The 24,795-nt window shown below is 33.6% G+C and overlaps 2 protein-coding genes across 2 annotated transcripts; both read right to left on the minus strand.

The window, feature by feature from the left end:
- Window positions 1-443: 443 nt before the first annotated feature.
- On the minus strand, window positions 444-14,474 carry LOC125056815 (proton-coupled folate transporter-like). Its single transcript, XM_047660108.1, has 7 exons — window positions 13,581-14,474; window positions 13,355-13,511; window positions 12,973-13,074; window positions 12,056-12,193; window positions 2,431-2,514; window positions 1,728-1,884; window positions 444-630 (listed from the first exon to the last, which is right to left on the minus strand). The coding sequence occupies exons 1-7, from the start codon at window positions 14,385-14,387 to the stop codon at window positions 522-524; spliced, it is 1,554 nt and encodes a 517-aa protein (XP_047516064.1). The 5' UTR covers window positions 14,388-14,474; the 3' UTR covers window positions 444-521.
- Window positions 14,475-15,324: 850 nt separating this feature from the next.
- LOC125056934 (solute carrier family 46 member 3-like) lies at window positions 15,325-23,327 on the minus strand. The gene is made up of 8 exons (XM_047660303.1): window positions 21,749-23,327; window positions 21,126-21,285; window positions 20,665-20,766; window positions 19,975-20,112; window positions 18,178-18,261; window positions 16,708-16,864; window positions 16,023-16,158; window positions 15,325-15,694 (listed from the first exon to the last, which is right to left on the minus strand). The coding sequence occupies exons 1-7, from the start codon at window positions 22,565-22,567 to the stop codon at window positions 16,083-16,085; spliced, it is 1,536 nt and encodes a 511-aa protein (XP_047516259.1). The 5' UTR covers window positions 22,568-23,327; the 3' UTR covers window positions 15,325-15,694; window positions 16,023-16,082.
- Window positions 23,328-24,795: the final 1,468 nt, after the last annotated feature.

The raw sequence follows: 24,795 nt of genomic DNA on the forward strand, positions 1-24,795 counted from the left end.
TTATAAATTTGACTATCATTTATTAATTATTTATGAAATGTGATATATAGTTCTTTTATAAAATTACACGACAACACGATATTTAGCAACAATAAAAATACGGCAAAGTTATATGTTTAATTAACTTATTAATCAACAACCTAATAAAATATATAAAATTCTTGTGTCACGGTGTTTCTCCACTCCTCAGAAATAATGGCTCGACCGATTTTCGTGAAATTTTGTGTGCATATCGGTTCGGTCTGCTAATCGGACAACATCTATTTTTCATCCCTTGAATATTAAGGGTCCACCCCTAATTTTTTTTGTTTTTTAGTCAACATTTTTTTGTTTTATTGCTTTATTATATAGCATACAAAAATACATACAACCCTTAATTTTCACCCCTCTACGGTCAACCTCTATTTTTATCATAGTAGATAGTTATTTTTATTGAACTAAAAAATGTTTCCTCGAAGTACCTAATATACATGGCAAAACAACGTTTAACCCGGCAAAGCTAGTACTATATATAACTTAAATTATTTTAAATTATCACTGTCACCAGTCTTATGTGCACCATCTTCCGCGTCAACTGCATTTTCCATATGTTTTCTTCTTTCACCTTTTCTGTGTTCATAATAAAGCCAACTGAAATGAAACGACTATGAAATAACAATATTATAAAAAACCATAACTAGCCTTAAAATAGAATACCTAAAATATATTAATAAAGTCCCTTAGGCAAGATTCCGAAGATACTGGCAGCGTTCCCCCTTTGAATCGCTAGACTAATTCTTTGTCCGAGGTAGCTGCCAGCTCTTCGGTCTCCTGTGATGTCGACTAATCTTTTTGCTATTTCCTTTAAAAAAATTACAATATTGTACTTATTAGATTCTGAATTTTGGTTTTCACTTTGGGCTTTACGTATGTACGTTTTTGCCGTAATTGCGAATTCATACTAAGATAATATTGTCTATAATAAAGTCTACTGTGTGTTAGGGAGGATTTAAAAAAGGAAGAGTCTTCTCTAATGCTTTCTTCTGTTTGGAATCTGTTCAAGAGGTTTTATTGGAAGCCAAAGCAGCTTAGAAGCTTTTATGGGTACGACCCACGGCCGCTTACATCTTGTTTTTTTTCAGTTTTTAATGTAGCTCATCTGACACCAAACATCAGTAAAAAAAAATCAATGGCGCTGCAACCTTTTTAGGTCTGGGTCTCAGATTTCTGTATCTGTTTTATGGTCATTTATCAATCTAATAGGCAAGAAGGTGATCAGCCTCCTGTGCCTGACATACGCCGTCGTCTTTGGGTCTAAGGCAAGCCGGTTTCCTCACGAAGTTTTCCTTCACCGTTCGAGCGAATGTTAAATACACACATAGAGTGAAACTCTATTGGTGCACAGCCGAGGATCGAACCTACGACCTCAGGGATGAGAGTCGCTCGCTGAAACCACTAGGCCAACACTGCTCAAAAATCAAAACATCAGTAAACCTGGGAGATTAACAAGTTTACTTCTATTGAATATAAGAAAAATTAAGGGAATGTAAAAATAATCGAGTACATATATTTTGTATATATGCATATAAATAATGGCATCTTAAGCAATAAAACTGATAACAAAGCTTGACCAAGCGCCTTTCGAACCATATTTATCTATAAAGGCCGGCAACGCACTTGCCTTCTGGCAATGTGAATTGAGAGAAAAAAAATGAGAATTTGGACGTGTGGTTTTACAAATTACTTACCCGAATATAGCGATAGCTGGTAATGTTAGGAATCCGCCGAGCAGGAATACCGCTCCAGGCAAGACATGAAGGGTGGCAATATAGACCTGGGAGTATAGTGGGCCATACAGCAATGGCGTCATAGCCTCAGCCAGACCGAATAAGGAGTTCACCTTGCCTGTAATATCCAGATTAAAGAGTCAATTTATAATTTAATAAGCTATCCATATATATACGTCTAAACATTTTCTTATTGCAACAAAATAAATAGTCCTAAAAACAAAAACGTGTATTGAATTATAATGATCCATGATATAACGTGATTATTAATGATAATAAGATAAGTTTTGATACGAAATGAGTCGTATGAAAATAAATGAAGTCATGAAAGTATGGGTCCACAGAAAATCATCAGTGTTGCTTGTGACGGCAACCTAAAGTTGATTTTTGCCCCTGGACACACCCAATGCCAGAGGGCTCGCGAATGCGTTGCCGGCCTTTTAAGAAATATTACACTCTTTCTTGAACGACGCTAAGTAGAATTGCTTCGGAAATACTTCAGATAAAAAAATCTAAATTGATTTTGATGAAATGATTTTGTTAGTATTTATTTTATATATAAATATGTGTATATGTTTTACGCACATAATCGTTTTTTCTTTCAAAAGTCGCCATTAATAAATAAATTTCTCATAATAAAAAAATGGAAATCATTACTACTTACCAAATTCCTCACCATCAACTAGTTTCGTGGCAATTGATCGCATTGCAATAAACGAAGTACCATTTAATATTTCCAGTAATGGTGCTGAAATATATAAAACATGTTTAAATATTTAATAAAACAATAAAGATAAAACTAGTGCAGTATTGCGCTAATCTTCGCTTATAATGCGACGATATAAAGATTTTAACACGTTCACTGCGGCAAGTAAAATAATAATGTTTCATCAGGTGCGGCGGCGGGCCAAAATGCGCCCCCAATGATATTTCCGCCGGTGCGTGGCAGGTCTTTCTAGACCCAACAGCACTAGGATAGATTAAATTGCTATAACTTTGTGGAAACATAATGTATACTTTTTTTTTTTATATTGTTAGAATGACCTTGAACCCAACTTCCTTAGGTTTGATTCGCCCCGGGATCTGGCAAACAGGAAATGAGAAATAAAGCAGGAAAAGTGGCAGGCCCATATCGACCTGAACCGCACTAGAATATATTTTTAGTAGTGATGGGACAGAGAAATATCGAAAATAAAACAGAATTATCGTAAACTCAACTCAAACTCAAACTCAAAATATCTTTATTCAAGTGGGTAACCAAGTACACTTTTGAATCGTCAAGTTAAATTAATCGTAAATTTACATTTAATACTAAAGGAACTGAAAAATTTATTTATTTACTTATGTATGCCTGTCTTGGAAACAGAAATACTTTTTATTTTTCTTAGTGGAAAATATTTCTTCACTGCTGTCACTATCACTGTCAATAACTACAAGGCGAATTACTCAATTTGTATTTTTCTTGTATTGCTTGCCATGGTTGATAATATCGAACGCTATCTTAGATCAGTTAGATAGCACAACACTAACTGGTCGGGCGCGCGCTCTGTGCGGTATCGGGTCGCCAGCTGCCTGTTGGGTGGGCGGGCTGAAATAGGCCCACTGCCGCACTCAGCGGATGCAAAGCAGCGTCAGTGCGTGGTAGGTCGATAAAAGCCTGCCGTTATGTTTTGATGGGGAAAACCTACAATTTTGACCGCAAGATGAAATATATATTTGTCCCTGTCAAATTTTTACAAACACCTGAGATAATCGTTACGCACCAGCGAGAGGGACATAGATTTCTTCGTCCGCACCAGCGGAAATACCGCGGCAGGCTGATATCGGCCTGTTACGCAGTGAACGTGTTAAAGACATAAGATTTAGTAGATAAAGGAGCAGTGCTGGCCTAGTGGCTTCAGCGTGCGACTCTCATCCCTAAGATTCGAAACCTGACTGTGTACTAATGAATGTGAAAAATGAATTCTTTCTATGTGCGCATTTAACATTCGCTCGCACGGTGAAGGAAAACATCGTGAGGGAACCGGCTTGCCCTAGACCCAAAGACGACGGCGTATGTCAGGCACAGGAGGCTGATCACGTACTTGCTTATTAGATTGACAAATGACCGTGACACAGATACAGAAATCTGAGACCCAGACCTAAAAAGGTTGCAGCGCCATTGATTTATTTTTTTACTGATGTTTGGTGTCAGATCAGCTACATTAAAAACTGAAAAAAATCAAGATGTAAGCGGTCGTGGGTCGTACCCATAAATAACAATAATAATTAAAGAGAGAAGGCATTAACGTGAAATACTTAAGTGCGAACGAAACAGAGTATCAGTTTTTCTGTCTCTATTTGCGTATCGGGTTTTATTTGTTTACCACCGAGCCCTTGGTGGTAAACAAGTTTTCACCGCTTACTGATAAATCTGTGAAATCCAAGTCAAACCCATATTTTAAGACTTTATCCTTATAAGAGATGTATTTAAAGTGTCAGTCATGGTGAATTGTTGCATAATTGGTTGTAAAAGCTACAGTGAACGTAAAGAACCAAACATAACCTTTCATCGGTAAGTAGCTTATTTTGTCACGACTCAGTAACTTTGTTCAAGAATTATTCATTCAAAAGTCAAAAGTCAAAAAAGTCAAATCATTTATTTCAATTAGACCATCTAAAATGGCACTTTTGAACGTCAAAAAAAAAATATAAAGAAGATTCTAGTTGCCCCTTCCAAAAGGCAGTTTCGTGTGGAGAAGAATGGGCAAGAAACTCCACACTTACTCTTTTAAAATAGGTTTACAATATTTTGTTACATTTGTTAAATAATTATATGTGAAGACAATGTACTCTTAGAATAAACTACTATACTAAAAAAGTTAGAATACATGTTCCTCACATATTTACAAATATCGAAACCGTAGAATATTAACATTAAAGAGTAATAAAAAATTTTAAAAAAAAAAACACAACAAAACAGTGTTCGAATTCGAATGTGTATTTTGGTAGATAATAAGCAATCTTCAATGAATTAAAACTGTAAATACGACATATGTCGATCATTCGCTATCTCACACGCTGTACGCTGATGCCTGGTCTATACCATAGTCCGTCTACGGATTTATTTTAGTTTTATTTTCGTTTTACATTAGACATTTCATTGACAGTATTTGTATTCCCTATCCACACGAACAACGATTGTTTATGATTTTACGATAACAATATCTGTATACGATTTTATGCATTACTAGACAAATACAATGATAAAGTAAAGTTTCATACTAATTCTTATTTAAATATAATTAAAGTTTATATTATATTAGAAATAATATAATGTTAATTTTCCTGTTAAGATTAGGAAAATTACTGAGATAAAACAAAATAATAAAGATTAAATTTATATCGTGTTGTAAGCATCAACGAATGTTTTGTTAATATTATCAATTCGCATTAATAATTTGTTGTACGTTAAAAGTGTGTACCTTAAAATAAAAATGTTAAAAAAAAATAACTTTACTACATTTTACAACGAACGATCGAGAAATTTCTATCTTATAATCTCTTTTTCAGCTAATGCAATGTGACCCAAGTAGGTATTACCTACACGATAAAACAAATTTGATATTTAGTTATAACCTGATCAAACACAATTAGTTATGGTTAGATTTGGGAACCCTTTTAGAAGTTAGAAGGTGCTAACTCTATACAGAAACGAGACTTTTGAGAAAACGCTGTGTCACTGTATTTGGTTTTGACAAACGGGAGTGATATTTTGTGTGTTCTTTTCAGAATCCTTCTTTCGTTCTTTCTGAGCCATCATAATGCTGAGCCAGGGCCAATTACAACCACAGCACATACGCATTACACACTTGAAACGAACCGAAAGGGAAAATTGAAAACAAGAAAATGTTTTTGTTATCTCTCATTATATTTATTTTTTCGTAGATTATTGGTATTATGTGTGTGTTTTTGTTAATAATAAATTTTGTCTATGTCTAATCTCACCCTTGATGTAGGTACATGGTTAAGGGTACGTGCGCGTTTATGTGTTGCTTATCGGTTGTATGTCTCAATATCAATTCAAGTTTTATTATTAATTATAGTTAATAATAATACTTTAATCATAGTAAAATATGGTTATAACATAATTGATGTAACTCTAGGCGTTGTGCGTTACTTGGGAGTTCTTCCGTGGTGCATGGTGCTCGTTTAAAACAAAAGGAATATATGTAATATAGGAAAACACTTTTTAAAAGATCCTAATCATAAATCTAATGAAACAAAAATCGTGTAAGATATTACGTATGCGTGAGTGCATGAGTATGTGGATGGGTGTGTGTGCGTATTTGTATTCGAGAGTGTGGCTTAGAGTTGTTAATAAGCGTGTAGTGTCTTGCGTATTTTTTTTTTTTTAAAGACAATTCACACCAATTGACCGAGTCCCATGCTAAGCTTGTGAAGCTTGTGTTATGGGTACTAGGCAACGGATATACATACATATTATAGATAGATAGACATATAAATACATATTTAAACACCCAAGACCTAAGCACAACACCAAATGCTCATCACATCGATGTTCGTCTTAGCCGGGGATCGAACCCGGGACCCATGGCTTCGCAGTCAGAGGTACCAAGCACTAGACCAATGAGTAGTCATTTTGTACATGTAAATTTCCAACGAAATTTTATAGTTAAGCTGCATTAAACGCTATCATGAATTGCAGTAGTCGTTTTAAGTGCCCTTTTGTTTGTAATACCTAAGTGTAGATTAGGTCGTTAGCTGATAGTGAATCTAATCAAACATTGTCTGCGCTCAATTACCCACTTAAAATAAGACCGTTTTATCTCTACGTAAATAAAATGGGAGTATTATTCCATCAACAGTTTATTTTTAAACTTGACTAGGGGTCGTTCCTGCTTTGCGTCATTGTTAATTTATTTTTATATGGTACCTATTAATTTGATTATAAAGGTGTTGTGCTTAGATCTTGGGTGTTTAAATATGTATTTATATGTCTATCTATCTATAATATGTGTGTATATCCGTTGCCTAGTACCCATAACACAAGCTTCACCAGCTTAGCATGGGACTCGGTCAATTGGTGTGAATTGTCTTTAAAAAAAAAAAACGCAACTACACGCTTATTAACAACTCTTAGCCACACTCTCGAATACACAGAACTTATGTGAAATTCTTTAATTGTGCTGCAACGCACAATAAATTACCGTTCTAGCTATTTCATTATTATAAAAAAAATACGCGTAGAATTGATAGCTCCTTCCGTTTTTTGAAGTTTGTTTAAATTATGGCATTCAGTAACTAACAGGTTTTAGAATTAATTTAAATCAAGGGAAACGGAAACGGAATAGAATTAAATACGGAAGCGGAAAGTCGGATCGTAACGCACCCCGGTACTCTGTAACTCTCAATTGAATTTAATCTTCAATTTTCGTACTGCGCAATCACAAAACGCTCAGCGCTACGGATATTAGGAGAACCTTCAAATGGTATCGTTATAACTAAAGACAGGATACTTGGACTAGAGTTGGTGTTGAGGAATCAGAAGTCATTCTTTTTTTTCAGGCGTCTACCCCTATGTACTAACGTATATAACGCGTCCAGTCTCATTACACTAATCAAACAAACAAACCGCAATAACCTATTTAGGTCTGGGCCTCAGATATTTGTATTTGTTTCATGATTAGCCTCAGCCTCCTGTGCCTGATATACGCCGTCGACTGTTTGGGTCTAGGACAAGCCGGTTTCCTCACGATGTTTTCCTTCACCGTTCCAGCGAATGTTAAATGCGCACAAAGATAGAAATTCCATTGGTACACAGCCGGGGATCGAACCTACGACCTCAAGGATGAGAGTCGCACGCTAAAGCCACTAGGCCAACACTGCTCAACACTAATCAAAACAATAGTAAAGAATCTAAAAGTCGAATACCATCCGTATCACTACATACTTCGATGTTCGTCGTTCCACAACTGAGCGTTTTTAAGGCATTTTTTGCCGCTACCACTATGTGAAACCAGCTGCCCACTGAAGTATTTGCGAACCAATTAGACTAAGGGTCTTTTAAGAAAAGAGCGTACTAATTCTTATAAGGCCGGCAACGTAGTTGCGAGCCTTCTGGCAATACAAGTGTCCATGGGCGGCGGTATCACTTAACGTCAGGTGAGCCTCCTACCCGTTTGCCACCTATTACATAAAAATCAGCTGCGACATGATAAGTTTGATCATAGTTAGTTTTCTTGTTATTTATATTTTATAAGGATAATGAGTGACGTAAAAAATAATAATTGAGGCGGGCGCGCAAACTGTATCAAATAGCCACAGCCTTCTCCATAAAATGTGAAAATTAAAAAAAAATTTAATGTTATTTTAATGCTAATAAAATTTTAGCCTTGTTTATTAGATTTCGATGTAAAGGTCAGTCTGCCTGTACGAAATTTGTAAAAAAAATATTCAGTATATACGCGTGTATGTTTGGTGTTAATTATGACACAAGATATTTATTTTGTATACAGACTGACACGTCCATTTCATTATATCTAGATGAAAATACTTTGTTATTTGTATTTTTCCTCGAACGTAATGGAATTTCTTTGTTTTCTATTTTCTCATTAGCGCTCTTGTCAACGTGTATTGATGTTATGATTTTAGAGTCTCAAAAATACAGATTGCTTGAGGAAAAAAGACAGAAAATTTTAAAATAAAAATGCTAAAATTAGTTTCCTTGTAAAGCCTAGCCTACCAGTGAACTCCACGAACAGACTTATTACCCTCATTAGCACTCAGTATGATCCATCCAGGTTAATTTCTGGAGGATCACTTGGCCGAAATATTGACTATTGACTTAAATTTTGAAGTTACAAAAAATAACGCTGAAACATATTTGGACATACACATGAGTGATTTTGATGTTGGCAATGCCCGGTGTTTGTGAAACTTACTTCCCATTGAACTTATCTAATACGACTTCGCCTTCAAGAAAATACTTTTCTTGTATTTTCCCAAGGTTATTGTGCGACCTCAATTGCCATATTTGCTTAAAACCATAATTAATTGGACACATAGCACATTGATCTTTATCGTACTAAAATATTAACAGATTGACGCGGGAATATAAAATGTAAGGATTCTTTGAATATTCCTATATTTAGAAATAAACTAGCTGACCCGGCAAACGTTGTTTTGCCATGTATATTATTTCTAGGAAACATTTTTTTAGTTCAATAACATAACTATCTACAATAATAAAAATAGGGGTTGATCGTAGAGGGGTGAATTTAGGGGTTGTATGTTTTTTTATGCTGTATCATAAAAAAATAAAAACAAAAAAAAATGTCTAAAAAAGAAAATAATTTATAATAGTAATTTTGCGGGGTGGACACACCTTATCACTTAGGGGTTTTAAAGATAGATAGTAGGCCATTCTCAGACTTACTGAATATGCATAAAAAAAATTCGTAAGAATCGGGCGAGCCGTTTCGGAGTGTTTGGGAACGAACATTGTGACACGGGAATTTTATATATTAGATAACGTTAACTACTATAGATAGATAGATAGATTAACGTATATATCAACTAAACTTTAACGGAATTCAGCCTTTGAAAATTTATTTATGGAACATTATAGTTCAATAGCCTCAACAAATTTAGTTGGTTGTAGGCAATTATTATCAGGATTTTAATTCTTAAACGCAGGTTTCCGTATGGGAAGTATAAAATTTTTGCATGGCACACGTGTTAAGTCTGTGCTATTACTGCTCAAAATTTAAGTCTGGTTATTTCCCTGACCCGAAAGTTGTCTAAGGTAGTTGAGATTGGCTACAGACAGACAAACTCTCCCACAGTTTCCTTATTATAATAACTTGTTAAGCTTACAACGTCTTCTCAATAAAGTTACGAAGTGCAGCTTGTATCAAGTTTAGATTTAAGCAAGCATTACATTTAACTTAGAATTACGGTTCACTTGTGCATTGCTTAAACTAAGACCGGGCACAACATTCAGACACTCCAATTAGTACTTACTAATTAGTCCCATAAGGCATCTTAGTATTTCCACCAAACTAGTTGAGTGATATTTAATAATGATACATTGAACCAAAGAGGTTATCTATATCTATATATTATATAAAAATGAAACCCGTTTTCCGTTGTCACGACATAACATGAAAACGGCTTGACCGATTTGTCAGATTTTTTTTTGTTGTGTTTGTAATTGTCAGGAGAAGGTTCTTATAAATGAAAAAAATTGCGTGGAAAATTAGAAAATTTAAGAATACTTAACCACCATACAATTCGAACTTTTTGATGTAACCTTATGGCGTTTGACATAACATTGACAGAATGCGTGCTGCAAATATCGTCAAAGAGGATGTAAGAAAAATTAATATCGTTTAAAATAAATGCTTCGATCGGAGTTATTATATTGATAATATAATAATATGCGAGCCAGAAAAACAAACAAAGAATGTTGTTTAACATAAAGCATTAGAATAATAAACACTTTGTTTCTGAAATGTTTTTTAATTAATTATACCAATTTGAAATCAATATTCATAGTTAAGACAGGACAATGTCTATCGGGTCCGCTAGTACCAATATATTTTCGTAAAGCAATAAAAGAATGAAGTTCCAATTGCAATTTTGTTACAGAACATTTTTAAAATTCGAACTTATTGCTGTCTCAAAGTATGATTTACTAGGTAGAATCTGGATGAGGGTTTAATCAAATTTGAGTATCCAATTTGGATTATTATGTCACTGAGATAAGGATTAGGAGTTAGGACCAGTGCCTGGGGTCAAGGATATTTTAATTACCATAACAACAATATTATTAAGAGCCCTACGGATTTGGTACCCATTGGGAATGTTCGATATTTAAAGAATAGTGCTAAAAACAAATGAAGCCATCATTTGTTTTTTTCTTCATAGGCAAGGACGTTGCTTATGCAAGCGATTTTAGGATTAAATGATGGACTCCTTACTTTTTTACAGACCAGGTGGAAACGGGCCTCCGCCCATGGACACTCTCGATGCCAGAGGGCTTGCGAGTGCGTTGCCGGCCTTTTAAGAATGTATACGCTCTTTTCTTAAAGGACCCTACGTCAAGCCAAGCCAAGTGCCAAGGTTCATTACACCCTCCACCCCAAGGCAGTCGTGCCGTGGGAACGCATTTCCCCAAGGAAAAAAAGGAAGAAAAGGTTTCATTAGATGCATCAAGTCGCTGAACTAATATATACAAAAGGATGAAAAATCTATCACTAATCAGCCACTCACATCTTAACCATTGTACACGAAAAACACTGTGTTATATTATTTTAGTGAATTCTGCATTAATTGGTTATCGTAATAATGAGTCTAAATAATGAGCTTACAGTGTTATTCATTATCGACGCGCTATCCGAAAGTGCTCAATGTTAAATTATGTATTTTAAATTGAGTAATTGGTTGATTATAAATGTTGATAATATCAATAGACGAGTGGCGGAAGCGTGGAATATTACGCTCTGAGGTGCGTTTAATACACTAATGGAATTTATTATTCTATTTCTTATTCCGGAGTTAGCATAGGGTAAAGGCATGAGGAAACGGGCGTCTTAGACCCGAACATTTTTTTTAAATGGGCAGGAGGTTTACCTCATGGTAAGTGATACAGTCACCAGACACTCACATAGCTAGAAGGCCCGCTAGTACGTTGCCGGCCTTTTGAGAATTTGTACGCTCTTTTCTTGTGATTAAAAACCGCTCAACGACGTATAGACACAGAAGGATGATTACCGACTTTTGTATAAAATAATAGGAATATAGGCAATGCAATCTAACTGTTTATATAAACTACTATACATTGACGGCCTTATTATAAATAGTACTACGTAATTGGCACGGTATTAGTTGCCATGGTTACTATTCTATTTATATACAACCGTAACCATGGTAACCAACGCGGAACATTAATTCACGATTAAAAATAAAAACACAGATTTATTTAACTAAGATACCTTTTTTTTATAGCACAGGGTTCTCACGTGATGTTAAGTGATATCGCCGCCCATGGACACTCTCAAAGCCAGAGGGCTCGCGAGTCCGGTGCCGGCCTTTTAAGACTTGGTACGCTCTTTTCTTGAAGGACCCTAATTCGAATTGGTTTGGAAATACTTCAGTGAGTAGCTGGTTTCACATAATGGCGGCAAAAACTATCTACGTTCAGCTATGGGATGGACGTCGAGATGATATGGAGGATCGTGTTCTGCCTCGACTCCGATAAAGTAAAAATTAAAAAAATAACTCACCTAAATATATTTCTAGATCATTCCTCGCAAATCCATACGCAAAAGAGGCGACGATCTTACTCATACAGGAAATGGCTCCCAACATCGTGTCGTGTATTTTCAGGTAGCTACTAAAAAGACTCATTGAAAAGGCGGTACCTAAAAACAAAACAATAATTTATTACAAACGAAAAACATCTAAAACATCAGTGGCACTACGATCATTTGCCTCGGATTTCTGTATCTGTTTCTTTTGGCGCGTTAGGGAAAAATGATGAGAGTAAATTTTAACGATGAGCGCGCATACCGTCTCAAAAAACCGACACCCGCACACCGTCACAAAAAACCGACACCCTGAAGTTAGCATAGTCAACTTTTTAAAATAAAAAATGACCAATTCTTTAATTATGTAGAAATATTTTTTTTGTGGTATTTAACTAAGCTTTATTTAACTAGATAATGCGTTTTAATAAAACTTTCAATGTATTAAATACCTTTTTTCTATTATTAGTGTCGTTTTTTCTACAAACAACAGATTTGAATTTTTTAAATTTTTAAAATGATTTCTATCTTGTTACGCAAAAGAAGTATAACTTCTAACGCGTGTACATAAGACACACACATATTTTGTTTTTAAACAGTTAAGTGACCAGCCTTCTTTGTCTGACAGCCGTTGATTTATGTACCAAGCTGATTTTTTCATAATGTATTCCTTCACCGTAAGCGTGTGTTATATGCAGACATAGAAATTTCATTGTTTCAACCGTGATTCGAACGCACGACCTCTGAAGAGGCGCAGCTCAAGCGACTCTGTTTTTTTAATAAATTGCTGTATGTATAAACCAATGTTCGTTTTACATATCCTACTTGTACTTATGTATGGGTAAGAAATTAATAATATTCAACCAAAGTCACGAATATCAACTAGTTAAACTCACCAATTAAATTCGTAACGATGCTGTATGTTGACCAAATACTGTACTTCATTTCATCCCAATTAAACCTTAATCTCACGAATAAATACATGATCGTATATTCACCTGAAAAAATAATGGTTGTATACTATAAATGAACGAATAACAACAACTCTATAATAATATTAAAAAATTATTATCGAGTTTGACGAAATTCATCTATTAAACTAAATATTATGTGCTTTGTGTCTACAGTTTAATAATAATATGAAGACTTTGAAAGATAGGGTTGCTAATAATAAATTAATTACATTCTCTTAATACTTAAATACATATTAATAGACAATATCTTCTATACAAAGTCACAGGCATCTAAGGTTTTAAGAAATAAATAAATTTAATTTACCCTGCAATGGTCCGAAAACAACAAAAACCACGAACAGCAATAGACAAACATGAAGGCGTCTGTTTCCTGTTCCTTTTTTAAAAGCCACTTTAAACGTTTCAGTTACTAAGCCGAAGTCGAAAAACTCCACAATGAAACCAACCACTCCACTGTATTTCTGTGAAAATATTTTTGTTTAAATATAACATTGAATATTTACGTTTTAATCCAGTAACATTGTACTTACTTTATCAACCTTTTTTGGCTTAGGATCCTCTAGATAAAATATACCATACAGTAAGCTGAATACATAAAGTGATCCCGATATAGAAAAAATACCATAATAGCCAATTTCTCTCAAAAGGATTCCACTTAAGGCACTTCCAATGGGATATCCCAAAGACATGCAAAGGTTGACAATACCGACTCTATAAGTTCTTTCTTCGACTGTTGTTATATCACAAATGTAACTAAACACACCAATAAAATTCGTATACCAACCACCAGTTAATGCCGGAAATATTGACTCAGTAAGGGCAGCCACCTCAGCCGGAAGTTCGTAAAAGAAATATGTGTTTATAATAAAACCGATACAGGTCAAGAACTCGCCAAAGATTGGCATTAGAATACACGCTTTTCTTTTACCGGTTTTATCACTCCACGCTCCAACGAATAGAATGATGAAAACTGGAAACGCTGTTTGGATAATGTTCTTCCAAGCTTGTATACTAGCGATCAGTGTTTGTACTTCCTTTTCATAATACTCGTAGTTCTCTGTCTTCCTAGCTTTTAAAGCTTCGCAGACTTCGGTGCTGTAATTAAGGTTAACCAGACATGCTTTTTCTAAATTCAAATTCTGTGTCGCTATAGATGCTAGAACACTAGGCATAATGTAACATGCCATTATTGGTTCTACCGTGACATTATCCTTTATGACTTTTAATTTTTCTAATAATGTTCTTTTTTTAGGTACAACATTTTGTGTGTCATTTAATGGCGTTTCTTCGTTTTCTTTTTCTTCTGGTTTCCCATCTATTAAATCTGGTTTTCCCATTGTCGGAACTGTTAGAATCCTTTCGCAATGTCACATTTCTTGGTGTGTTCTGTCTATCATCTAGACGAGTAATGAAGATTAAAGCAAATAAGTAAGCTAAAACCCGTATTTGCTTTTCGATTACATGTATTGCGCTTTTCAGTGTTTACATAAACATTTGCTGATAAAGAGAATCTTAACTACCGTCAAGGCTGCAGTTATTTATATATGAAATAATCTTGAAGTTAAACATTAATTAGATTTATGTCTTTGACACTTCATTACATAACAATGAAAAACGATGATTACATTTAACAGGACAGCATTCCACTAACAATTGATCTCAGGCTACTCTAGTAAGAGAAATTATGAAATGAAAACGGAAAAGTTTAGAAGAAAGAAAAAGAGCACATAACTTAGATATTGTGATAAATTAGATAATGAAGTGTACATTTAAAGAAAAGCTGAAAGGTTCATAAATTATGATGACGCATTTAGGAATGTCAGATGAACAAATAATCTATCATAAAGATCTTATATCTATCATCTATAAACATAAAATTCTCGTGTCACTATGTTCGTTCAAATACTCCTCCGAAACGGCTCGACCGATTCTTATGAATTTTTTTATACATATTCAGTAAGTCTGAGAGAGTAGCCATCTCATTCAACATCCTAATACCTAAGTGATAAGGGATGTCCACTCCATAAAATTTGTTTTTATTTTTTTATTATACAGCATACAAAAATATATACAACACCTAATTTTCACCCCTCTACGATCAACCCCTATTTTTTATTATAGTAGATAGTTATTTTTATTGAACTAAAAAAAATGTTTCCTAGAAATAATATACATGGAAAAACAACGTTTGCTGGGTCAGCTAGTATTTTATATAAATACTTGGGGATTAATTTACCTAAGTAAATCTTTTGTGGGATTTTAGATAAACAAAACTAAAAATATAAAAAATTTATTCATAAACTTAAAAAGTTAATCACTATAATAACATATTCAAACAACACGACATAACAAGCGGGAATTTTAAAAAGTAAACTAATTTCGTTAAAGACCCGCAAATATTGATTATTTCTAGAATAGTGAAATAATTGACTTTGTTCATCCCAATATGACGTCATCACGCTCTGATTAGATAACACTCCGCTATACAGGATATGTTAGCCCTTGCATATTTTATAGAACAGATAGAAAACGGGCAAAGGGATGTTAAGTGATACCTTCATTACTCTGCCACTCTGAGGAGGTACGGGTAGATTTTCCTCCAAAACTTCGTAACGTCCATATCGAGAACATCATGCCAATTATCAAACTTAAAATATAGTATATTGATATTTACATTCATATCATTGTTACATTTCTTGGAAATTAATAAAATTAAACTTATAAACATAAACTAATAATAATAAAATAATATACATTGAAATAAATAACGAAACTTAACATAAACTAAAATATATCATTAAAAGGAGTCCCTTTAGGCAAGGTTCCGAAGATACTGGCAGCATTTGAATTGCTAGACTAATTCAAAGGGGGATTTTTTTTTTTTTAAAGAAATTTCAAAAAGGTTAGTCGACATCACAGGAGACCGAAGATCTGGCAGCTACCTCGGACAAAGAATTAGTCTGCCAATTATTGTAATTTCTATGTTTTATGTACTATGCCGAGAAATCGGTGGGTAAAAGTGTAAATATATTTTACTTAATGTCCGCAGTGCCCTCTGGTTTCTTCTTGGATATCCTTAAATTTCTCCTATGCTCCCACAACAACCATCTGAAAAAACAATTGAATCTAGCTATTTCTTTATCTGTCTTTATCTTCAATCCCTTTCTCAAAAAACTAAATATAGACTAAAATTGTTAACACCTTTAAACCCTGTCAAACTAAAACTGTTAATTGTTCATCTGTATTTAATATGTGTGTGTGTGACTAGATGCCTACGACACAGGGATTTATAATGTGTTATTTTTGTTTAATACAATGATTGTAATGAGCAGGCTTTTAATACAAAGGCCGTCGAAATACTCGACATATTTCTTCACCGTATAAGTAATAATTGAGAAATGTATCATACAACCAAAGACGTATTACAATAAAAGTAAATAAAATATGTTTATTATGGAATATAAGATACATGTATCACTTATTCCACGTCATTAAATTTGAATCGGTAGACATCCCTACTCATCGGCAAAGAAGACAGAGGGTGTAGGCCGAGAGAAAAAGCCGGCATAAAAAACTCTCAGTACCCTTTTAAAATAGCAAACCATCACACAAATTATTCACGTTAGGCAGAGATTGCTCTTATTTATAAATACTTACATAAACACACAAACCGCGGGCAGCGTCATTGCTGACCCCATAAGAAAGACAGCGCCTGGGAGAACCTCCATAGTGGCCGTGTACACTTTGGTATACAAGGGTACGTAGATTAAAGGCATGAGGTTTTCCGTTAACGCAAATATTGAGTTTACTTTGCCTGTAATGTAGAAAATAATATATTTCTTTAAAATTGTGTACTGTATTAACTCTTTGTATTGCCCAAGACTCACCATTTCACACACACATTTCACGCACACATTCCCACTAAACTATATATCTTTAGATTAATATTTTAAAAATGTATCATTCAGTTTAAATGAATTTTAAATATATAAATTAAGATTGATTGGTTTCTATAAAACGTAATTTCCCACAAAAGATAAATAATTGTATTAGTTACGAAGTACGTGAACTTGATTATTACCTACTGTTTCGCCTTAATATGATTTTTTTACTTAGCCTACCTTTTTTGTAGCTACATACCAGCATATGAAACATTTTGCTATGCTACCCCATAGACACTGTTCGCTTTTACGGAATGAAAACCGTAGTACTAAATAAAACCAAATTTTCATTTTTTTCTCTCTATAAAACCTTCCTCAGAGTTCTAGGAATAAAAAAATACTCGAATTGGTCCAACCGCATATTATGCGATCCATTTTTAATTATATAAATCTATCAAAAACCGAATATAAAATCTACACTGGGTAAAATCAATTTATATCGTTTAATAAACAAAGAAAACTTTGATTTCCAATAAGTCTTTATTGAAAACTGAAATTAAATAAAGCAATATTGTTTATCAATATTCTCATTTCAGTCAATTTTATTAATTAATACATTAATAAAGGAAATTTATGTGTTGCTTTGTAGTTGATTTTCCAATAAATGCCTTTTGCTATTACGTTTTGATTTGATTTTAAAGTAATAGTTATCTAGTATTGTCTTTTATTGACATAACCTTTACACATTTAAAGAAAACTCTTTTTAACCGGATTAACGTTATGTATTATTATAAATTTACAATGTCACCGTGACCACGCACGCTGTAAAGCACACGAAACGTCGGTTCAATTTAAAATTATGTAAAATAATTGTAAATTTATAATAATACATAACTTTAATCCGGTTAGAAAGTGTTTTCTTTAAATAGTTATCTATTTAATTTCTAATTATTTGAACGACTAAGTATCGCAATTCAGCAAGGAAATGCTGCCAGTGTTAAAGGTACACTGCCACAGGGACCAAACTTTTTAATAATTTTTAATTATAAATAGTTTTATATTTTGATTATTATTATACTATGTAGGTTAAGAATATTGTAAATACTGTATATCGCAATTAAAATACAAAATAGATTATTAAAAAAACATATATCTTGAAGGTTTTTATAAGTAGCCCAAGTTTTAATCATAGATTACACGCTATATACTTGCGTGACAAGAAAAAATATTACGTTTTAATACTTACCAAATTCATCGGCTGATACTGTCTTGGACACAGTTGATCGTAATGCTAATAAAGCTGTCCCGTTCAGAATATCTACTAAAGGACCTGAAAATATAATATTATTTATTGCTAATACTTACAATACACATATAAAAAGTATTATAAAATATATTGCCAAACAGGTTTTAATATGCTATGTCAAACAGAATATTGATGCCAGTACATCTAATCAAACTTTCCATCGCATCTATTCATCTCTCAAAGTGTATATAAAATGATTTAAGGACTTTCTTCAACTCCCATTAACATAACTCACTTTGTCAAAGAGCAATGAGAAGTTTACTAAATATAAACAAAGATGGGAAGATGAAATAAAACTAGTAGCAGTCAAGGTTGGCCAAAAGTGGGGCGAGATGGGGCAGAATGGAAGAGGAGGCTTTTGTAATTTTTAATTTGTTTATATTTTATTTATTCATAACTCACGAACATAAATCTAGAACGTACGTAATAAATGAATATTCAGATGGATTCGTGTAATTTTTAAAAAGTGTTTCAAAAATCGCTGAAAGTCTATTTATTTATTTCGTACAATTAACAAAAATTATATATAATAACACACAATTATACTAAAAATAGAGCCAGAGATGGAATACATAATATTTAACTACAAAAAAGTTCAAAAATTTACAAAAGAAAACAAACAATTAATAAGTTGTACTTTTCAAATCACATACTTGTAATGTTATCGCATTTATCTACAAAAATTTCATAACAACACAGGTATTTTTATAACATTCTAGTTGATCATTAAATTAGTCGTATAAAATAGAGATCTATTTTCCTTGCTTTACACTTGCTCTGTTCAAATAAGATAGTTGAATTGTAGTGATCCTCTGAGAAAATACTGTTGTCAAACAAATATTCATGTTTGCATTCCCTCTGTGATGTCGACTGTTTTACATTTGTAGTTTAAACACGAGTATGTACTAGCTAAATAAATACCATAATTTGACTATTAAGAGTTCAAACCATTATTATTAGCAACCAAGTTTAGTGACCAACAAAAGTTTTTCGCAAATAAGAACTACCGTTTTTTTATTACAGGTTAGGTTTAGGTAGGACAATTGAAGTGATTGACAAATAAGTGAAGCTGCATTTGTTTGCCTTTTTAACATTTCGTTGCAGAAATATAATAATTAAATGAAAAGGAGGGCAACTGGCGGCCTTATCGCTTTCGAGCGATCTCTTCCAGGCAACCACTGTGAAAAAATACAAAAGACATCATTTAAAAAAGGACGCATGATAAAGAAAAAGTGCACATGAATCACGATAATTTGAGATCAGTTTCAGATCAGTTAGTACAAAAGTTAGGAATACGATATGGACAGGTAATGTTTAGTTTAATTTCAGCGGAATACAAGCAAAGTTTCCCGAGATCCTGTACAAGACCGATACTTTAACGAGCTCATCTAACGCACACGGGTTCAAACACCACTTCTTAGATCAACATTTGATATATTTCTAAAACATAATGGCAATGGCGTGTTTATATTTTTATACCTGGCTCTTGCTGCTCTTTAACCTTGCTTTGCCGCCCGAAGCCTCTCTAACACTGCCTTGTAGTGTTTTTGCCCTGAGTGGTTTTAGTGGGTATTGCTAAGTCTCTAAATAGCAGAGATTCTGGTGTGGATCAAGTCCAACATACCCCTGCCACTTTTGGGGCATGCACATTTCCACCCCGGATATATAACCTTTTTAAACCGAAACCTTATATTTTTAATACTACTATTAATAATACCAATATTGAAATGAACTTACCAATAAAGAATATTCTTTCGTTCGTAGCGAAACAATAGACAAATGATGAAGCAATTTTACTGAGAGTTGAAATAATTCCTAATATAGAATCGTGCCATTGCAAATATTTACTGAATACAACGATGGAGAATATCGTTCCTGAAAAATAACAATCGAAAATTAGGATTACAATTTATTTTCGTTTCTTTTGTTTATTAATTACATAAATGTAATAAGATACAGGCGCTAATTAAAGTTTTAAGTTGGCGCCTGATAGACAGAGCTGGTTATGTTTTCGCTCAATGAAGAAGTATCGCAATACAGCGAGGAAATGCTACCAGCATTAGAGGTAGTGGCCACAGGGACCAAACTTTTTGAATTTATTTTTGATTATTGTTTTCAATAATTACTATTATTATGTATTAATAAATTCTATTTTTGATTAAGTATATACTACAGCACCTTTATAAGGTTCCATATAGATTGTATGTGCTGTAAGCTATTTCATAGAAGACAAGTAAAATACAATTTAAAGAAAACAATGAACTTCGTTTAACATCTTGTATGAACTATACACTAACAAACTGACCAAAAAAGTACAAAACATACTATTTTTAACACTATATGCGAATAAGCGTGTTTGACTGGCTTGGCTTGTAACATATGTAGTGAATTCAAAGCTTAATTTTGTTACTCAAATAATTAACAAACCTATTGTGTGGGCAACAAAGTTGTATGCTTGGAATATGCTGAACATTACCTCGGTCCAGTTGAATCTGTACCTTGTTGATATGTACATTATTGAAAGTTCACCTGAAATTTGATATTACACTTTAATTTTGTGTACTCTATTATAGTATATACATATTACGATTTATTAACTATACAAAAGAGTTAATAACATTATTGTGATTATTAATATTAAGTCTATCGATTTTAAATAAGTATATATAGTCCTGCTTAAAAATGATAATAATAAAGTTGTGGAGAACTCTGAATGCAGTCTTTGTGTCAGAGTGCATTTGTTTTTTTCAAGACTGAAGACTGTACCAATTGTTGCCGATTTTTGGGTCCAAAACATGATTCCTTTCCCGTACGAGCATATGTAATTTGTCGGAGAGATATAAAAATATATTGTTATTAACCCGTTTATCTTTTAAAAATATATTTACCATGCATGGGTCCAAATAATATAGCAACGACGACTAATAAAGCGCAAACACGAAAACGTCTATGGTTTGGTCCGTTTTTAAATACTACTTTAATTGTCTCTCTCAAGTTACCTAGATCAAAGAAAATGCGCACTAAATGGCAAACGCCTTGATTATCATTCTGAAACCAAAAAATATATTACGAACATTTAGGATATCGGACAACAAGAGAATTCAATATAACAAATGAAAACTTTTAGTAGTATTGGAAACTGTTAAAAGAGCCAAAAGAGCAACACGACAAAGGAAGATACAAATGGTTGAGTGAATAAAGAAATTTCAATTACGTATACTTAATTATAATTTACTTTATTTGACGACTCATTGGTCTAGTGGTTATTACCCTTGACTGCGAAACCATGGGTCCCGGGTTCGATCCCCGGCTGAGACGAACATCGATGTGATGAGCATTTGGTGTTGTGCTTAGGTCTTGGGTGCTTAAATATGTATTTATATGTCTATATATCTGTAATATGTATGTATATCCGTTGCCTAGTACCCATAACACAAGCTTCACCAGCTTAGCATGGGAGTCGGTTAATTGGTGTGAATTGTATTTAAAAAAAAATTAAAAAAAAAATTACCTTTTTCTGTTCAACAGTCCTTTCTGGATCCTTTAATATAAAGGTATTGTATAGTAGGTTAACAAAATGTAGTCCAAAAGCTAAAACGTAGCATCCGTAATACCCGAGCTTTTTTAACAAAAGCCCACTGAGACCCATTCCTATGGGAAAGCCGACGGTTAAGCTAAAATTTATGAGTCCCATACGAAATGTCCTATTCTTATCATTTGTAATAGCACTGATAAACGAAAACATAGTTAACATAGATATACACCAAGAACCGAACATTCCATCTAGTATAGCTTCACTGAATACTAACGCTTCTAAACCGATTTCCTTAAAGTAAAATGTGTGGAATACGCCATTAACAGACACAAGCATTTGGCCCAAGATGGGTATAATTAAAAATATTTTCCGATACCCAGTTTTATCTGACCACGAACCCACAAATAGCGCTAAAACACACGGAATTGTTGCAGTGATTGATGTTCTCCAAGACATAGCTCTTGCGACTAGTTTTTGTACTTCTTTTTCATATTCGTTTTGTGCACCAACTGTCTGCAATTTGAGCGAGTCACATATTTCATCTGTGAAATTTAAATTAACTCTGCACGCCTTTTCCAGGTTAAGATTTTGCGATGTCAATATCGAAAAGATCATTGGTATTATGAAGAAGAACATTGATGGCTCGACTGTTATGTTTTTGAATGCATGCACACAGTTTTCTTTAAAACTTCGTGGTTTTTCGCGTGTTGGATCTTCTACATTATGTTTAAGTGGATCAGTCTCTTTGAATTCTTCATGTTTATCATAGCTTTCTTCGTTTGTATCTTCACTCATTTTGGTTTTTGCGTTTGTATTTACGTATAGACGTTATTCAATTTTAATGAAACTTGTCGTTAGCACATATTCCTTAACGATAAAAATAAAAATACGCCTTTATCCGCCTTAATTCTCTTCTAATCTAAACGGGGAACCGTTTGATAAATCGACGTTTTACTAATAGTGATAATCATATTTATTGTTTAACACACTTGACACAATTTAGATTGGCAATACCGCCACTGATCATATCAATAAATTATCAAACGTATTAACCTTGGGCTGTACACCATAAAACTGTAATGTCTAATCAGAGAAAATTATTACTGAAACTGTATCAGTTATCAAACAAATAATTGATAAAGAAAGTGGACTACTTAAAAAAATAATTAATAGTAAAAATGCATGTACATAAAACTTTAATTTATAATTTGGGTCTACATACCCTTATTATACGCTCACAATATAAAAATAAATAATATACATTCTATCTACACTATTTTTCATCCATAGATTGCCGATACGTGACGAGTATTATAGAAATGTAGTTGGCAACACAGAAGTCAAAAGAACGGGCGGTCATTCACCGAAAGCATGTATAGACTGTGTAAGATTATTATTGCCCTTCAAGTTCTACATAGTCGCGCTCCTTTAACATGCTGGGGCAGAGACAAAAAGTACTTATTGCGTCTTCTAAACTATATATTTTACACGCTTTATATTAGCTTCACCTGTATGTATGTAACCGACTCCTTCGGACTCGATTTTGACCCACTTTTAACGGACAGATTTAATTCAAACTTTGCGCACCAAAAACTTTGCGCAAAAAAAAAAACTAAAAAGTAAAAAATAAATAATAGTTAAAAAAAAACTAAAAAACACTGTCTTAAAGCACATCAAACTAAAAAGTGAAAAATAATTCCTAATTTAGGATGAAAATGGTAATGAACAAAAAATACTGGTATTATTGTCAAAAAGCGTGGGGCGCTCTGTGCCATATTTTTCGTCTATCGAGCAACCAACCGAAATTTATTCACAATTAAAGTCAATAGATATGCTAACGTGTTCGTGTGTTGGTAATTAGGATCATAAAGTTTTAATATTATCCAAAATTTAATGATTGAACGAGTGTGTACAGGTCGCTCTCGTTTTACTCGCGAGACCCTTTGACTCGTGCGCAAAAAACCGACAGGCGACCGAGAGAGGCGAGACCAACTGCGAGGAAGCGAGGCGAGACGAGAGCTCTACTGTACACTCTCGCACTCGGCCTGTCTCGGGGTGTCTCGACGAGTGTGTACAGCCACCATAAGAATTGTAGAATTGAACACTTGCTCTAACGAAAACGCCAACATTGTGAGGAACCCTATGTGACTAAACCTAACAATTTAACATATGACACAGAATGCTAATTATAATATATGTATATTGTATATATCATAAATTATACGTTCCACGTGTTCTCACTTATTGTCAAGATAAACATTACAAAGTTGATCAATCCTCAAGTAAATATTACTGGGCTATATATTATTGATACTTATTTAAATTTATTTATTTCGTTAGTATTAGTAACAATTCGGTCTAAGTTGCGTAGTAAGTATTTAACATGTCTGTTTATATATTTTATTTTTAATACATTTATATTTTTTCTTTAGATTTTATTTTATTTAATTTTAGTTATAGTTGCATGTTATTTTTAGTATCTTTTTGTTAATTAATTATGCATTTCTTGTACTGTACCCTCTGTAGGTGTTTCTTTTTTTTAAGGTTTTTTTTAATAACTTTGACTTCTGGTGAGCTACGCGCATACCTGCGGGCCAGCTTATTACCCTTTACTGCTAACGCTCTTCTTTCTCGCTCCAGATCAGTGCTATCAGACAAATCCTCTGCAACCCAATGATCCAAATACTTCTATTCCGCCACTAAGTGGCACATCGTTAAGCATCACTGGTTTAACTATATCAACTTTATTTTAGCGCGACTGAAATACTAATATATTACTTTTATCCCTGAGTCCATGAGCTGCCGCGAACTCTTCACACATCTTTAAAAGCTTTTTGATGGCGCCTACTAAAGGAGTCGATAGAACCATATCGTCTACATAATTAATATTATTGACAAATGTGCCACCTACGGAACAGCCCACACCACGATTCCTAAGGAGCTCAATAAGTCGTTGACATAGAGAATAGAGATTGAATAGTCGAGGGGATGAGGACCCACCCCGTCTTACTCCACACCCCATA

Source organism: Pieris napi, chromosome 15, assembly GCF_905475465.1.
Source record: "Pieris napi chromosome 15, ilPieNapi1.2, whole genome shotgun sequence".
Lineage (NCBI taxonomy): Eukaryota > Metazoa > Arthropoda > Insecta > Lepidoptera > Pieridae > Pieris > Pieris napi.

Coding starts and splice junctions, on each gene's coding strand:
- LOC125056815 (XM_047660108.1), bottom strand. CDS start 14,387: ATGGGAAAACCAGATTTAATAGATGGGAAACCAGAAGAAAAAGAAAAC. Junction 2,515..12,055: donor TGATCTAGAAATATATTTAG/GTGAGTTATTTT, acceptor TATATATTTCAG/CACCATTACTGGAAATATTA. Junction 631..1,727: donor CCAGCTATCGCTATATTCGG/GTAAGTAATTTG, acceptor GTTTCATTTCAG/TTGGCTTTATTATGAACACA.
- LOC125056934 (XM_047660303.1), bottom strand. CDS start 22,567: ATGAGTGAAGATACAAACGAAGAAAGCTATGATAAACATGAAGAATTC. Junction 20,767..21,125: donor ATTATTTGGACCCATGCATG/GTAAATATATTT, acceptor ATCAAATTTCAG/GTGAACTTTCAATAATGTAC. Junction 18,262..19,974: donor CGAAAGAATATTCTTTATTG/GTAAGTTCATTT, acceptor TTATATTTTCAG/GTCCTTTAGTAGATATTCTG.